Source organism: Poeciliopsis prolifica, unplaced genomic scaffold, assembly GCF_027474105.1.
Source record: "Poeciliopsis prolifica strain line A6 unplaced genomic scaffold, Auburn_PproV2 SCAFFOLD025, whole genome shotgun sequence".
NCBI classification, from domain to species: Eukaryota; Metazoa; Chordata; class Actinopteri; order Cyprinodontiformes; family Poeciliidae; genus Poeciliopsis; species Poeciliopsis prolifica.
In genome coordinates, this window is record NW_026562400.1 from 356899 (window position 1) to 371143 (window position 14245).

Here is a 14245-nt window from a genome sequence, read left to right on the forward strand (position 1 = left end):
GAAAATGGCCACGTCCTGGTTCTGATCTGTCCTGAACCTTTATCTGATAAAAAAAGGAAAATAAAACCAAAACAAAAAAGCAGCCAAGGTCCCATTTACTGCAAAATCTTTCCATAAAAGCATAGAACCTGTAGAAATAAGCAACATAAAGTTACATCAAATCATAAACATTATATACTGTTTGAAGATCGTTGAAGTTACTTATCCTCCTGAAAGTGACTGGAAAAACTAGAACGTTGTAAAGCGTAGTTTTTCTTTTGCAGTGCTTGTTTTTTCTTATATTTTGCTTGTATTGCTGTTTTTGCATTTCCTTCTAATTTATGTAAAACACTTTAAACTGCCTTGTTGCTGAAAAAGTGCTATATAAATAAAATGTCTTCCTCGAGTCTTCACAAATAATGATGGGCGGTCTTGCATTAATGTTCGTACCTGTTTAAATCTCTCATCATGAGATTCTGGAACTCTGATGAGATTCCTCGGTTAAAGCTTGGTCGAGACAGCAGCCTGTCCGACTGTCTGTCCTGCACCCGGTCCGTCTGGTGGCTCGGCTGCCTCTGGAGGTGAGGGTTACGTAACGCCATGCTGATGTCATTCAAGAGGCGGGGCAAAGGGCCCAGCTTGATGATGGCATCCTGTGGTCAGAAGTGAAATAAAACTTCAGAAAGTCGAAGAAGATTTTCTAAAAAGCTGTGGCTTATTAATTTATATATATATATATAAACAACTAACTCATTTCAAGAAACAAACATTTTCTTTGTACTTTTATATGCTGTAGTGATGAGAAAATATAAAGAAACCACCTCAAGTTAATGATGTGGGACGGAAATGATGGTTGTGTTGTTACCACAAGCCAAAACTGGGAAGTTTAGCAAGTAAATATTGGTATCCATAAAATCAATATTTGAATAAATTGGTGTTTCAGTTTCAGTCACATCTGTTAGATTTGAGGTATTTAATTTTGCATCAGTGCATATTTCAGTAAGATTTTTTAGCTGCCCAAATAGATAATAATGAAACTCCAGATTGTTTTTGAAAGACAGCCGACGCTTTGAGCGAAAACACTACAAAGGAATACAATCCCGCTCTGAAAATGTAAGAGCTTGATGATTGAGATATTAAGCGTTTAACTTCGGTTCACATTGGTCGAACTGATCTGGTTTCACCTTGCTGAGCTGAGCCATGACCTCCCACAAGAGGCTGTGCAGGATCGACAGCTCCCTGCCCAGATCGATGTATCCCTCAAAGCCGCCTGCGTTGCTGACGCTGTCCAGGTTGGAGATCTCGTACAGGAACTGCTGCATGGAGCCCCACTCCATCTCTAAAAACTCATTCATGAAACACATGTACTCCTCCTTATTGCCAAACCTTCAGGAGGAGCAGAAACAGAAACCAGAGAAGAAGGACGAGTGAAATCAAACAAGATTTAAAGAATGAATGATGTAAAACTGGATTTTAGGTTCTTTTTTTGTGCCATAATTTCTTGAATGTAGTCTTCTGAATTCTTATGTATTGAAGAAGAATTCAAATGTGAGAATTCAAGTATGGATTTACACTCAATATTAGCTGAAATAATTTCCCTTAATTAAAAGTTTGGAGACCACAGCAAAGAATAATTATAAAAAATAAATTTAGTTTGTTCAGTTAAAGGTGAGTCAGTCAGGACTCACCTGTCCCAGTAAACAGTTAATCACATGATAAATTAAGATGAGCTTAAAAATTTCCATTCTGATGATTAGTATTATTTGAAGGGTAATTTTGTTTACAAAGACTTCATAATCCATTTTTTATGGCTTTGCTTGTGTCTGTTTTTTATTTCCATTTCATTTAATAGTTTTGGGGTTTTTTTGCAAAAGTTTATTGATATTTGAGAGGGTGAACTTAGATTAATATTTCATTAACAATTTATTACGTGGAAATGTTCTAAAAATGACAATATTAATGTTTATCGCAATAATTACTGGGACAATTTACTGTAGCAAAATTTGCTATTGTGACAAGCCTAGTCAGGGTTGTGTTTTCCAAGGCCAAATATCAGCTAGAAAAACATAATTTCCTAATTATCCATAATAATAAGTGTATAGGCGTGTATCTACTGCATATCAGATGATATCTATGACAAGATTTAGGAAGTTACAAGTTCACATTTTCTTTAGAAACTGAAGTAGTACTGACTTGGAGAAGTTTGCGAGGTTTTGCACTACTTTAGCGATAAGAGTGAGCGTGCGTGACGTCTGCTCGTCGGGATACTCCTGGGTGAGATTGAAAAGTGACGGGGACATGATGGCGGGACACAGGAAGCGCAGGAAGAGCGATCCACTGATGAGGCGGTCAGCGATGTCTTCCCGACCCCTCTCGGCACAACGCACTCTCCAGGACGCAAAAACCTCCTTCAGCTCACGAGGGAAAACACTGTGAGGACACAACATGCATCTCAGAATCAAACAGCAACATCATGGCTGCTTCCTCGGCTCGTGAGGAGAAAATAAATCTGCCAGCCCATCAACCTTTATAAATAACTTTGTTTATTTCTGCAGTAATTAGAGGCTTACCAATGGGAATTAACAATTTTGCAGAGAGCCAGTTCGCAGCACATTCGAAGATTGGCTTGGTGGTCTGGTAGCACAGAGGGTGGTATTCTCATAGGGTCCACTTCGCAATTTTCCTCTGACTCATACAAGGCCCTTATGAACTCCCCTGCAGATGACATTTAATTTGTAACAAGTCCAGAGTTATTATTTTAAATAACAGCATCAACCAAGGCTCAAGTGTTACAGAAAATAAATCAGAAATCAAACATTTCTGCAACCCAACCCTTTGGAAAAGTAAAATGCTTGTTTTTCTTTTCTGTATTGATCAATCATGTTAACTTTAATGCTGAATAGTAAATACTCCTTAATGCTGAAAATAAAAGCACCACATCCCAGCTAAGAACTGTAAAAATGTCAGTGTCAAGGTTATGATTGACACTAACCAGAGACAGCTCACCATTAGGGACAAAGTCAACCTGATTTAGATCTTACATATGGGTTTGGCTAACATGTGTATAAAGCTGTATATTAAACATGTAGCTGTAAATTAGGTGTTTTACTCAATGGGCAACTCAATGTTTCCTCGAGCGCTTCAGTTGCTCCTGATTTATCACCCGTTGGGTTGAGCGTGTGTGGTTTTCCAGTTTATCTATGGGTTAAATGCCGAGGTCACAGTTCTTTGCATAAACCACGCTTGGGGAAAATCTACTTATTATGTATCACATGATTCAACTGAGGCAGAAATTATGCCCTCCCATGAATCAGATTTACTCATCAAATCAGTTTATGCTCTTGATGTTTGGGAGAGATGAACAGATTTAGGGTTTAGCAGGAGAATTGTGCTCGCGCTGCCAGAGCTTTCTCTAAACAGCTTAACTTAAAAAATTAGAAAATGATCACAGAATAATTCAGAAAGAATTATTCTGTTGGTTGTTCAGAGAGCAGAAGGCATGAACTTTGCTGTTGTCAAAGTTGATCTGGCATCAACAACAACAATAAGACTTGGATTTTCCGCCTCAATTCTTTAAGATTTATTCGCTCTTCTTCTTCTTAGGCTGTGTTCACACAGCAAGCAAACGTGACCCGAATCTGCTTTTTTTTTTCTTTTTTTTTTACGGCACTCTGGATGACCCAAAAGTCTAATTAGTGATACCAAAGACCATGCAAAAAAAAATAAAAATAGATTAAAAAAACTATATATATAAAATATATATATAAGATATATAAAAATAAAAAAAAATTCAGATTTAAACAAAAAATTTGGAAGACCTGCTTTGAGAGCATAGCCTAAATTTTTCTCCCTTCATACAAATGTGTCAGACAAATAGTGAAGGTTTCTGGATATCAGAACTAAAAAGGAAAAGAGAAACTTCTCAAAAATCTTCCTCACATTTTTTACTTTATTTTGAAATTTTGGGTTTTATATATTTAGAAATATTTTTTACTTTTGCTGATTTTATTTTTTTTGCGTTTCTTATTACTGAATGTTTCCTCTTAACATAAAGTTATTGTTCATGAAGACAAACAACAAAAATATATATTTTTTAAATCTTAGATAGGTAAAAAGTAAGTTTTGTTTGCAATCTCCAAAATATGAAGAAAATTTGTAGAATTCTGGACATGATTTGAAAGAAAGAAATTAAAAATATTTTATACTACTCTATTCAGACTAAAAATGGTGAATTTTCCCTCAGTAACACTGACAGATATTTCTGGTGGCTTTTGAAAGATTATTTTTCAGGTATGATTTGGAAAATGAAAGATACGGCTGGGTCGACTCACCGATAGCATCCTTGAGGTACTTATGTCCGATCAGTTTGAGGTACTCTTCTATGGCTTTGGTGGCCAGAGTGTTCTCTCTGAATATAAGGTGTTCTCGGTCGATAAATCTGTCTACCTCACACATGGCCATGTCAGACAGGAAGTCCTGCAGACACAGGACTGCAGTCAACCGTTGCTCCTCAATCTGATTCAGAGCTTTCTGCAAACAGCGGTGGCCCTTACCTTCGCCTTCCCTGTGCTTTGCAGGATATGCACCAAAGCACAGGCCACTTCCTCCTTACTCTTCACGCTCAGCACGGGCTCCAGCACGGCGCACAGGGTCCGGTAGTTGTTGGTGACGTACTCGGCGAACTCTTTATACAGCTCCATGGGCAGGATGTTCATGGTTTGGAAGCGGGACTTGAGGCGAAGCGACGCATTGATAATTTTCCCTCCTCCGACGCCGGCTCCCTTTGTGAGAACGCTGGGCTGGATGACTGGGTACCATTGCTCCACAAACTGCCGCCCGGTGATGCTCGAGATGGGGATGCTGACCAATCCTAGGTATGTGCTCTTTTCCTTCAGGATACATAGAAAAAATAATCATAAGCATGTAAACTGTGTCCGTACAGATGAAGGGAAAAAATAAACCCCAAATTGGAAAAACATTGTGATTGTAACTTATGGTCATAACTATAAAATCTAACTCAGGATGTTTGCAAACCCCAAAAACTGACTGGAATTTTTACTTTTGCATTTTGCTGTCTGGTGTATAATAATAATAGTTATAATAGTAATAATAGTTGTTCTGTTTGTAATGCAGTATGGGAGTTATACAGTAAATAAATAACAGCGATAATTTGTGTTATTTAGCCCAATTTATATTAATCTATAAATATTTAAATTAAATACTTAGCTTCAAACTAAATATTAAACATTGGAAGTAAACACGCAATATTTAGTTTCCAAATAAATATTTGAATTGAAGCTAAATATTTAGCACCAAATTGGTTAAATCACTTTGCTGATTTAAACTAAATATCAAGGCAATTATTTAGTCAAGCTTTCTGTCTATATCTTTAATCACAAAATATGGATGTGTGGACATATGGACATGATATGGACATAATTGCTGACTGATAAATATTTGAAGATAAATATCTAGTTTCGAAATATTTTCAAGACAGATGTTTAGCTAGTAAATCAAATATTTAGTCCAGAACCTGAAGATTTGATGAGCAAGTTTAGCTTCAGACTAAATATTTAGTTTGGAACAAATTATTTGCATTGAAGTTAAATATTTAGTTAGCATTTTAGTTTAACTGAACATTTGCTTTGAATTTTAAATATTTAGTTTGCTAACTTCATTTAGAGCTTGCAAACTAAATATTTAGATTGGAGCAAAAATATTTAGTGTAAAGTTAAACATCTATCTTATTTAGCCTGCTAACTAAATATATAATGCATATTTAAATGATTATTATTATTAACTTTATTAAAGACACATTATAAAATGTTGAGAAAATTAGTAAAAATATTTAGTTTGCAAACTAAACTCTCCTCCACCCTGCTAGAATCGGTCGGTCACCTTCCGTCTCTTCTTGTCCGTCTCTTTGTACAGATGAAGGCGGAGGTTGCGGACGGCCGGCAGGTTGTTGAACTCGAAGTGCTCTCCCCAGAAGACGGTGTCGGTGCGGGGCTTGCTGGTGGTGCGGGCGTACAGCATGTCGTCCAGGCACAGCTCGCAGTAGTAGCGCTTCTTAGCTGGGAGCTCGCGGGCTTCAATTATCCACAGTTTCAGCACATTGTCCACCCTCCGACTGTTGTCCTGCATAAAGATGAAACCAGTTCAAACGCAGTTTACAGAACTTAATGCCAGGCTTTTCAAAAATCTTTGCAGAGAGACGATACAATGCCAGGAGAAAGATACAAAAGTGCAACAAAACACGTCAAGGACAGAGGAGAGGAGACGGAGAGGGTGAATAATGGGCATCAGCAGGTCATCCTGCAGAGGAGAGACATGACTGATTTGTCTTGAAGTTGAAAAGCAGCTTTAAATTCATCACACAGAGGCATTAAACTGCATGACAGACACTCAAAAGACAAATGACGAAAAATAAAAATCCTGCATTTCATTTGTGCAACAAAGACACAAACAATGGTAATTATGCTTCTGTGGTGAGTTCTTATCATGATCACAAAGCGTGCTTTATATTTGACAACTCCTGCTGCAGGAGAGAGGGGCCTGCTGGTTGCTGAATCACTGTCGTTAGCCTCATACTATTCAGCATCTCATTTTGAACCAGACACATGCCATGATCTTCACAACCAACGGGTTTTTGTCCTCTTTTATCTCTGGTGTCAAACGAGAGGCATCATTATTTCCAAACCCGTGACTTTGAATGTTTTTGGGCATCTGGTGTCTCAGTTTGCCAGAGCAGCGGAACCAGTATGGGAGCGGGTTCTCAGCCTTGAAATCATCACATGGCTTCCGTCTTTCTTTTATACCTCAGATTTGACTGCTTAAAAGAAAAAACGACTTCCAAAGTGGATCAAAGTCAGGTACGTTGAAAAGAATGATGGCAATCCTTCGCTCTGGTCTGAGATACATGACTTCCAATGTTCAGGCGTAGGAGGGGAGAGATTTATCTGCGAAAACATCCGTTAGGGATCCTCGGAGTGCCGTGACTCAGCCAGGACCCCTGCGGCCCGAGCATCTGGACGGAGAACATCCAGCTCGCATGATGTTTCATCTCAGACGGCTTTAATTTGTCTCCAGTCCCTATGCTATCAAAGCCGCATGCCTCACGTGTCTGCTCACTTTTAACAACCGACAGGAGGAAGCACAGGACGATTTCACACAACTATCAGATCCTCAGGGAAATTATTGCCAGTACTTGGTGCTGAGACTAGTTCAATTAAAGACGTGAGGATGAAAACATGATCTCAGTACTACACGTCAGTGCTACAAAAATATGCAGTTTGTGTTCAGAACAACGATTGAGTATTTTGCTTTGATTTAATGTCAGTTTGATCCAGTTTAGCAGATGCTGAGGTGCACACTTTGGATGTTTTAGGATTAGATCTAACACCTCCTGATTAAAGGGGATAAAGTAAGAATCACAATTGTTCTTCAGAGTGTGAAGTCACATCAGAGTATTTGAATAACTGTAACAAGGTCAAACTGACAGGAAATATCAGGGTCCCTTAGTCTCAGAAAACAAAAAGACTCGGTAATATTGTTTAATCCACCATATCGGCTTGCATCAAACTCATTTATTTCTTCAGCAGAAAACACTTCTTATATTCTACAGTATTGTAAAAAAGTTTTAAACAACTCTAATTCCATGTAAAAATAAATAATAATCTCTTGAAAGTGGTCATGATCAAGTTTTGCTACATTCTTTCCAGGTATTCTTTGGACTTTGGCTGCTTTCTCCCTCATCACATGCAGACAAACAACTGAACAAGTCCTGCCCGTGAGATGCATAACCCTACTGTCAGTTTTCAGCTGAGATTTCCCCGGAGGTCACCTTGCTGGAGCTAAAATCTTGTTTTCTCTCTCTTAGACTGTGTTATCTTTGAGGTTCTTCACAAATTCAATGCAAGAAATTGAAACAACTTGACTTTTGTGACAGACTGCTGGCAATCAGATGCCTAAAGATTCACATGAATAGATGATGTGTTTAGTTCAAGAAATAATCAATTAGTAGTTGATTCAGATGAATCAGTTTCTTTCATAAAATGTTAAAAGATTAGATGTTTGACTCTGGAGCAGCAGGTGGTTTTATGTTCAGTATGAAATCTGCCCCAGCTGATCCAGAGCGACCACACCTGGTAATAAAAATCCATCCTGAAGAATCAGATCCCAGCGACCAGCAGCATGTCAGCTGAGCAACAATCGGGACACGACAGGTCTGCTAATGTTTCTGTAATTCAGCTGAGATTAATCTGAGTCACAATTTTAACAAAGATCAGAGCCAAAGCACAAAAATCACATCTTTCAGAAGAACAAAGACAAGCAAAAAACAGCTAATAGTGCACTTAGTGGCTGGATAATGGTTAAAACACATACACTTCAATTTAAAATATTACAGTGAAAATAAACTATGCTGCAGAGGAAATCACTCTTCCATTCTCCGTCCTGTCATCCTCAGATCATTAAAATCCTGATTTATGAGAGAAGTGCATTTTTCCTTTCTATTGGACTCCAACAAAATGCTTTTCACTATTTTTAGCAGAGAAAAATCCTATTGTCAGAGTTCTGCAAATGGCTGTTTAATCATTTTATGTGAGTGTGTGCAGTCTTCATGCCAACCACCTCCTCTAATTACTTGTGGGTGGTAATTAGCTTCTATTAAATAATAATTTTGTGTTTTATCTAACATGTCTCACAGCAGCAGGATGTCCAAAGTCACAACTTCATCAAGAGCACAGCATTAAGTTCACTTGGCTTTGCTGAAGAATCAGTCAAAAACAAAAACACAGCGGGTGTAATTTCCGTTTTCCGAAAAAGGTTGTGGGTTTTTTTCACAAGGAATTTGCATCTTCTCAATATTTAGCATGCATTCTATCCATCTTCTTTCAACAATCCAAATGGATGCTAAATAATATAAAATATCAATATAAAACTCACTGAACGTCAGCAGGAAATGTGGCAGTGCAGCTGCTTTCTGCTGGTCACTGCAACCTCTGCTGCTCAAATTTTGTATTCAAGTGTGAGCTTTACATTTCCACTCAACCAGCTTGATCTAAGCTAACTGCATCCTCTGCATTTAATTATGCAGCTATTCCTAAAATAAAAGACATCCATAAGTTTCCAGGCATAACAACCTACGCCGTCCTACCAGCTCTTTGCGGATCTTAACCAGAAAGAGTAGCACCACTTCGACTTGCTTTTACCCTAGTAAAAGTAAAGTGTAGCAATCCAGGAAATGACTAAAGTAAACATGTATTTGATAAAAGGCTATTCAGGTATCGTAACTAATGAAACTGTCTATTATTTAGGATTTTAAAATTACATCGCCAGATGGACTACAATATAAAGTTATGTGGAAATTTTGTTAGTTTAAGGACCAAAATAAATAACATAATTATAAAACAACTAAATCAGGCAAAATAAAGAGAAACAAGCCCCCAAATCTTGCTGAAAAGTTACTTGTAAGTTAGTTTTGTCTTGTTTCAAGTGTGCTGAGATATCTGCACTAGAAACTACATCAAAATAACTGGTTAATATTTTTGCAGTGCTGTGCAATCAAGAAGCAAACACCACTTAAATGCCACACACAAAGGTGAAGATCCCAATCAGAAAAGCTTTCGGCTGCGGCGGTTCATTCATGAGACCCACACACCGTGAGAAACTCCTGAAATCAGTCATGTTGGCTTGTTTTCGCTCCTCTCCTCTCAGCTGCTGGGTATCAGTGAGCATCAGCTTTCACAGACATGCTGAGCTGGTGCACATCGACCTGCTGCGTACAATTTACCCAAATCACATTACCCGATTAGTGGTTTTTCAAAAACAGCAACCGGGACCCTCCGCCCTGAAACATTACCCCCATGAGGCTTTAACACTTCGCTTGCAGACGCCACTAAATGGCTCGACACAGACACACACAGACATGGGGATGGAGTTCACACAGAGAAATGAAGCGGTGCGCTCTTATTGGAAAACAAACAACAGGAGACGGGGAGGAGAGAGAGAGACACAGACACAGGGATCATCCGCATCCCTTTCTCTCCCCTCACCTTGTTGGGCTTGACAGCTCTCTGCAGGTTCTCGATCCATTTGTCTCTCTCTGCGGCTGAGCGACACGCAAAGCACTTGGTTCCTGACGCCGTTGTCACCTGAGGTTATAGCCAATGGTACCACAGCCATCAGTCACTATGGAGACAGCAACTAAGGCGCCAAAACAATGTCTCAACCTCAATTTTTATCAGTTTCCACGAATAAAAAGTGATGGAAAACTTTACAAAACCAATGCAAATTTTATAACCTTGATCATCAGACTTTTATTTTGTTTTCGTCAGGTTCTGCTTCTCTGCACTAAAAGTGGGAGTGTGCCGTTGCTCGACCATCATGCAGCTCAGCTCTCACCTCAAAACAGTACTCCTGTCCCAGGATGCTGGAGTGGACGGGTTTGATGATGGCGTCCTCATCCAGTGTGAGGTCCAGCGCCTCGGCAGCGCTGCTGGGAGACAGCAGGGACTCATGGGAGTGGGACTCTTTGAAGCTCTGCATCAAACGGGTCCTGGGAGACAGATAGTCAGTCAGATGTGGGAGCGGAGCGGAAAGAAGGGGAGGAGGTCATTTCATCATGGTTCGGCAACAGGAACCCTTCATGTCAGCATCTATATGTTAATTCTAACATTAAAAATGCATTTCATTCTTTTTATCTTACTGCTATTGAATCAACAACCACAGAACCAGTCGGTAGATGGAAAACCAGCTCATAATTTTCCAAATAATCCATTAGGACTGGAGGTAGCACATGCAGATATTTCTTTTGAACCAAATACAACATTTCCATTCTTCTGCGTTTCAAACTCGATGGGATGTGAATGAGGGAGAAAATGGAGCAGCTCTTCAGATTCAAACATACTTTCATGTTACATTCATATTCAATTCAATTCAGTGATGCTTATTAATATTAAAGTTGCAGAAGTTCTTTGCATTTTGATAATAAAATATATAAAAAACTAAATTTTAATTGACTATCAATGCAATATTGCATAGGATAAGTGCAGACGAAACTAGAATCATGTTTGATTTAAATCAGTTTGAATAATTTATGTATTATAATCTTAAACTGCCTTAAGAGATTGAGATAAAAAACCCTATAAATAAGCCTAATACAATAAATTATTTGCCTTGAGATGAAAATATATTAATAAACTTAACTGACTTGAATTTCTTATTCAGTATCTAGACTATCAGAGTTTTTTTTATTCTTATTTAATAATAAATAGGCTTCAATAGATTCTTAATCAGACTTTAAAATGCATTTTTTAAAAAAGAAAACTTCTTCAGCTGTATCCCATTTCTATTCTAATGTGATAATTTTTGTTTTAGCTCCAGTTTGGAAGAAATCACATTAAAAGGTTTCCTGAAGTCAAAACTTTGATGTGCAAAGTGTGACGTTTCTCTCCAACCCTGGCAATGAAATGCAACATGGCTGCTTTGTGTTTAAAAAACAATAATATCTGAAGATTGCAGTTATGATTTAAAAACTTGTAAAACAGCTTTCATAATCAACTTTATCAGAAGCACCTTAGTCGTTGCTTTGAGTTTATCAGTTTCTCACATTTCTAAAGAAACGTGTTTCTGCTTACATCGTTTGATTTCCTTCCACTACATTTCAAGCAGATTGGGTCTTTTCAGCCTTTTTATTGTACATTTCCTGTTTGGGATTTCTGTCCAGTTCGGTCTCATATTAAAATTTAGAACATTTTGGTATTCAGAAGATTTCATGATCTTCTCAACGAGATTCTGTGGCTATGCTCCTACCCTAAATCGATATTTTTACCACCATGCCTGACAGCTGGCATCATGCGTTTGAGCTGAAATCTGTTTGATTTTTTAAAACATTGTACTGTGCATTATGTCAAAACATCTCTACTTGAACCCAGGCCATAATTCCAGAAATTTAATAGTTCTGTCAGATGCAAGTTTGCAAACTTCTGCCACATTCTTTTCAGAGAGAAGATGGAAACAGACATTTATTCAGTCTTTTGACTTTAACTTTACAGTTTTACATGCTAACTGAGCCGTGTGGAGTCTGGGTGAAGCTTTTGGTTACTGGAACATTCCTAAGAAAAAAAAAATGTTTTACACATATGAATAATCATTCTTCTAGTAGAACCAAGACCTTCAAATAGTTTGAAAATGGCTCTACACACTACTAGGTTTTAGCAGCAAAACAGCAAAGCTTCTGCTTTTATTGCAGTGCTCACACTAATGATGATCATTTTATTTTATTAGCTCCAGAAGTTATGAAAATTGACTTTTCCCATAAATATTGTGTCATATGAGTGTATGAGAACAACTTTCACTACTTGTACATTTACTGCTTTGCTTGCACTGCTGGTTTAAGATAATGCATAGATTATCACCAAAATGGGATTTATAAAGTGAAAATCTGCTTTTCAAGCTCCACCAGGTAGCTGCAGACTGTGCAGAAAGAAACGAGCTCCAGTGATTAGCTTTACTCGCTAAATTCAAAGGAATATCCTGCAGAAAATACAATCTCATGCCTTTACTTTATGTGATGCCATAACGCTCTTGTGGATATTTCTATTTTTCTTCCACAGTTGTTTATGCTCTAGATAGAATATATATTGAAATGATTTCTAGGAAAGAAAGTCAGTCCTCTGACATATTTATGCAAACATTTCACAGTAACAAACACTCAAACCGCTCATCGTGCTCACCTTCACTATAGTGCACACATGCACACACAGAAGAAGCTGAGAGTCATATATCCATCACGACAGATAAATGATGACACGATAAATGTAACCAGAGCGAGAGGAGCATTGGTCAGGAGCAAGGAAGCCCCCCAGGAGAAGAAAAAAAAAAATCAAGGATGGAGATGAAGAAAACCTAAATCCTCGGCTCTGCGCTCACTTTTCCCACGATTGCCTGTGCCTAAACCCAATCATAACGTTCATCACCGGAGCACTGATCGCACAGGGAACCGGGGAGAGAGAGAGGCTCATGGAGAAAGGGAGAGATAAAAATAGACCTAAAAGAATGAGTCAGATTGAAGGGAGGACAGAGAGCAGAGAAAGACTGGAGGAAGTCATGACAAAATGTGAGAGAGAATGGGGGATGGGGGTAAAGACGACCTCTCAGTGGATATTAAGTTCATTATGTAAACACTGGATTCTACAGAGAGGAAGATATGAGAGTCTGAAAGGAAGAAGAGTGAAGAGGAGGATGCGTGCGGACTGGGGAGCATGAAGGGATTGGAGAAACAGCAGGAGGGCTGGAGGAAAAACGGAGGACTGAGCCAGCTCTCAGCAGAGACACTTCAAAACAGAGACAGCTGGAATATGTCTTCAAATACCTGCAACACGTCAGATCAGGTGGAGCAAAACTCAGCAAGCAAGAAAACAACACAACACGATTAACACAACGAATACCGACTCAAACATTCTGCAAGTTTAGTTTCATGAATTAAGGACGTGTAACTTTTGAGCATCTGAAGTGTTGGCCAAATGCAAAACTAAATTTGCTGACGTGAATAAGATTGGCTTCGCAAGTAAGGAAGTACGGATTTTATGGAACTCAATCCTGAAAATCGGCTGGGACGATAAATTGGTGTATCCTTAACAAATACTGCTGTGAAGTGCAGAGAAAAGTAAATTTTATCAATTCATACACAGTGTTTGGATCCCGCAAGTTGTCAAATTATTTTTCGCTAAAATATATTTGGGACAATCGGTGAATTGGATTCACACAAACAGACAGACAGGGTGTCGGCATTTTGGATTAAATTAGCCTAATATGAAAGAAGTAGCTGCTGGAAATATCACTGCTGAAAGAAGAGAAGAAAATTTCGGAACCAAAAGTGGGTCAAAGTTCTGAACTTCCTAGATATTAAACCGTCTGAGAATCGCTGGTTGGACCTCAAAAAAAACAAAATGAGAAAAACAACAAGAAACAAACAAACAAAAACTTTAAAAAAAAATCTTTAAAAAATATTACCAAGATGTCTCATGGAAACATACATGAGAATCGCTGGTTGGACCTCAAAAAACTGGTATCTATATGAAACAGACGTAGAAAAACCAGACTTCTGGAAATAAAACTGAGTTCTACAGGACAACATGTTTTGGACCTACAGGGCGAGACTGTAACCCAAACCAAAAAAACGCAAATCCTCCCGTGGTAATTCAGAATAAAACATTGAATTATAATCAAGAAGGAAGTTCAGAAGTTGTAAAAATAAATTTTT

The 14245-nt window shown here is 38.3% G+C and overlaps 1 protein-coding gene across 7 annotated transcripts in view; it reads right to left on the reverse strand.

Annotated features, from left to right (window-relative positions):
* Positions 1-14245, reverse strand: part of syngap1b (synaptic Ras GTPase activating protein 1b) — a 153786-nt gene that overhangs the window by 28630 nt on the left and 110911 nt on the right. For all 7 annotated transcript variants that reach the window (XM_055047235.1, XM_055047232.1, XM_055047236.1 and 4 more), the window contains 9 exons: positions 10384-10537; positions 10035-10133; positions 5878-6117; positions 4533-4868; positions 4311-4455; positions 2550-2694; positions 2173-2409; positions 1164-1365; positions 430-632 (listed from right to left, as the gene is read on the reverse strand). In XM_055047235.1, coding sequence (XP_054903210.1) covers positions 430-632; positions 1164-1365; positions 2173-2409; positions 2550-2694; positions 4311-4455; positions 4533-4868; positions 5878-6117; positions 10035-10133; positions 10384-10537 — 1761 coding nt within the window. The remainder of the gene's footprint in view (positions 1-429; positions 633-1163; positions 1366-2172; positions 2410-2549; positions 2695-4310; positions 4456-4532; positions 4869-5877; positions 6118-10034; positions 10134-10383; positions 10538-14245) is intronic.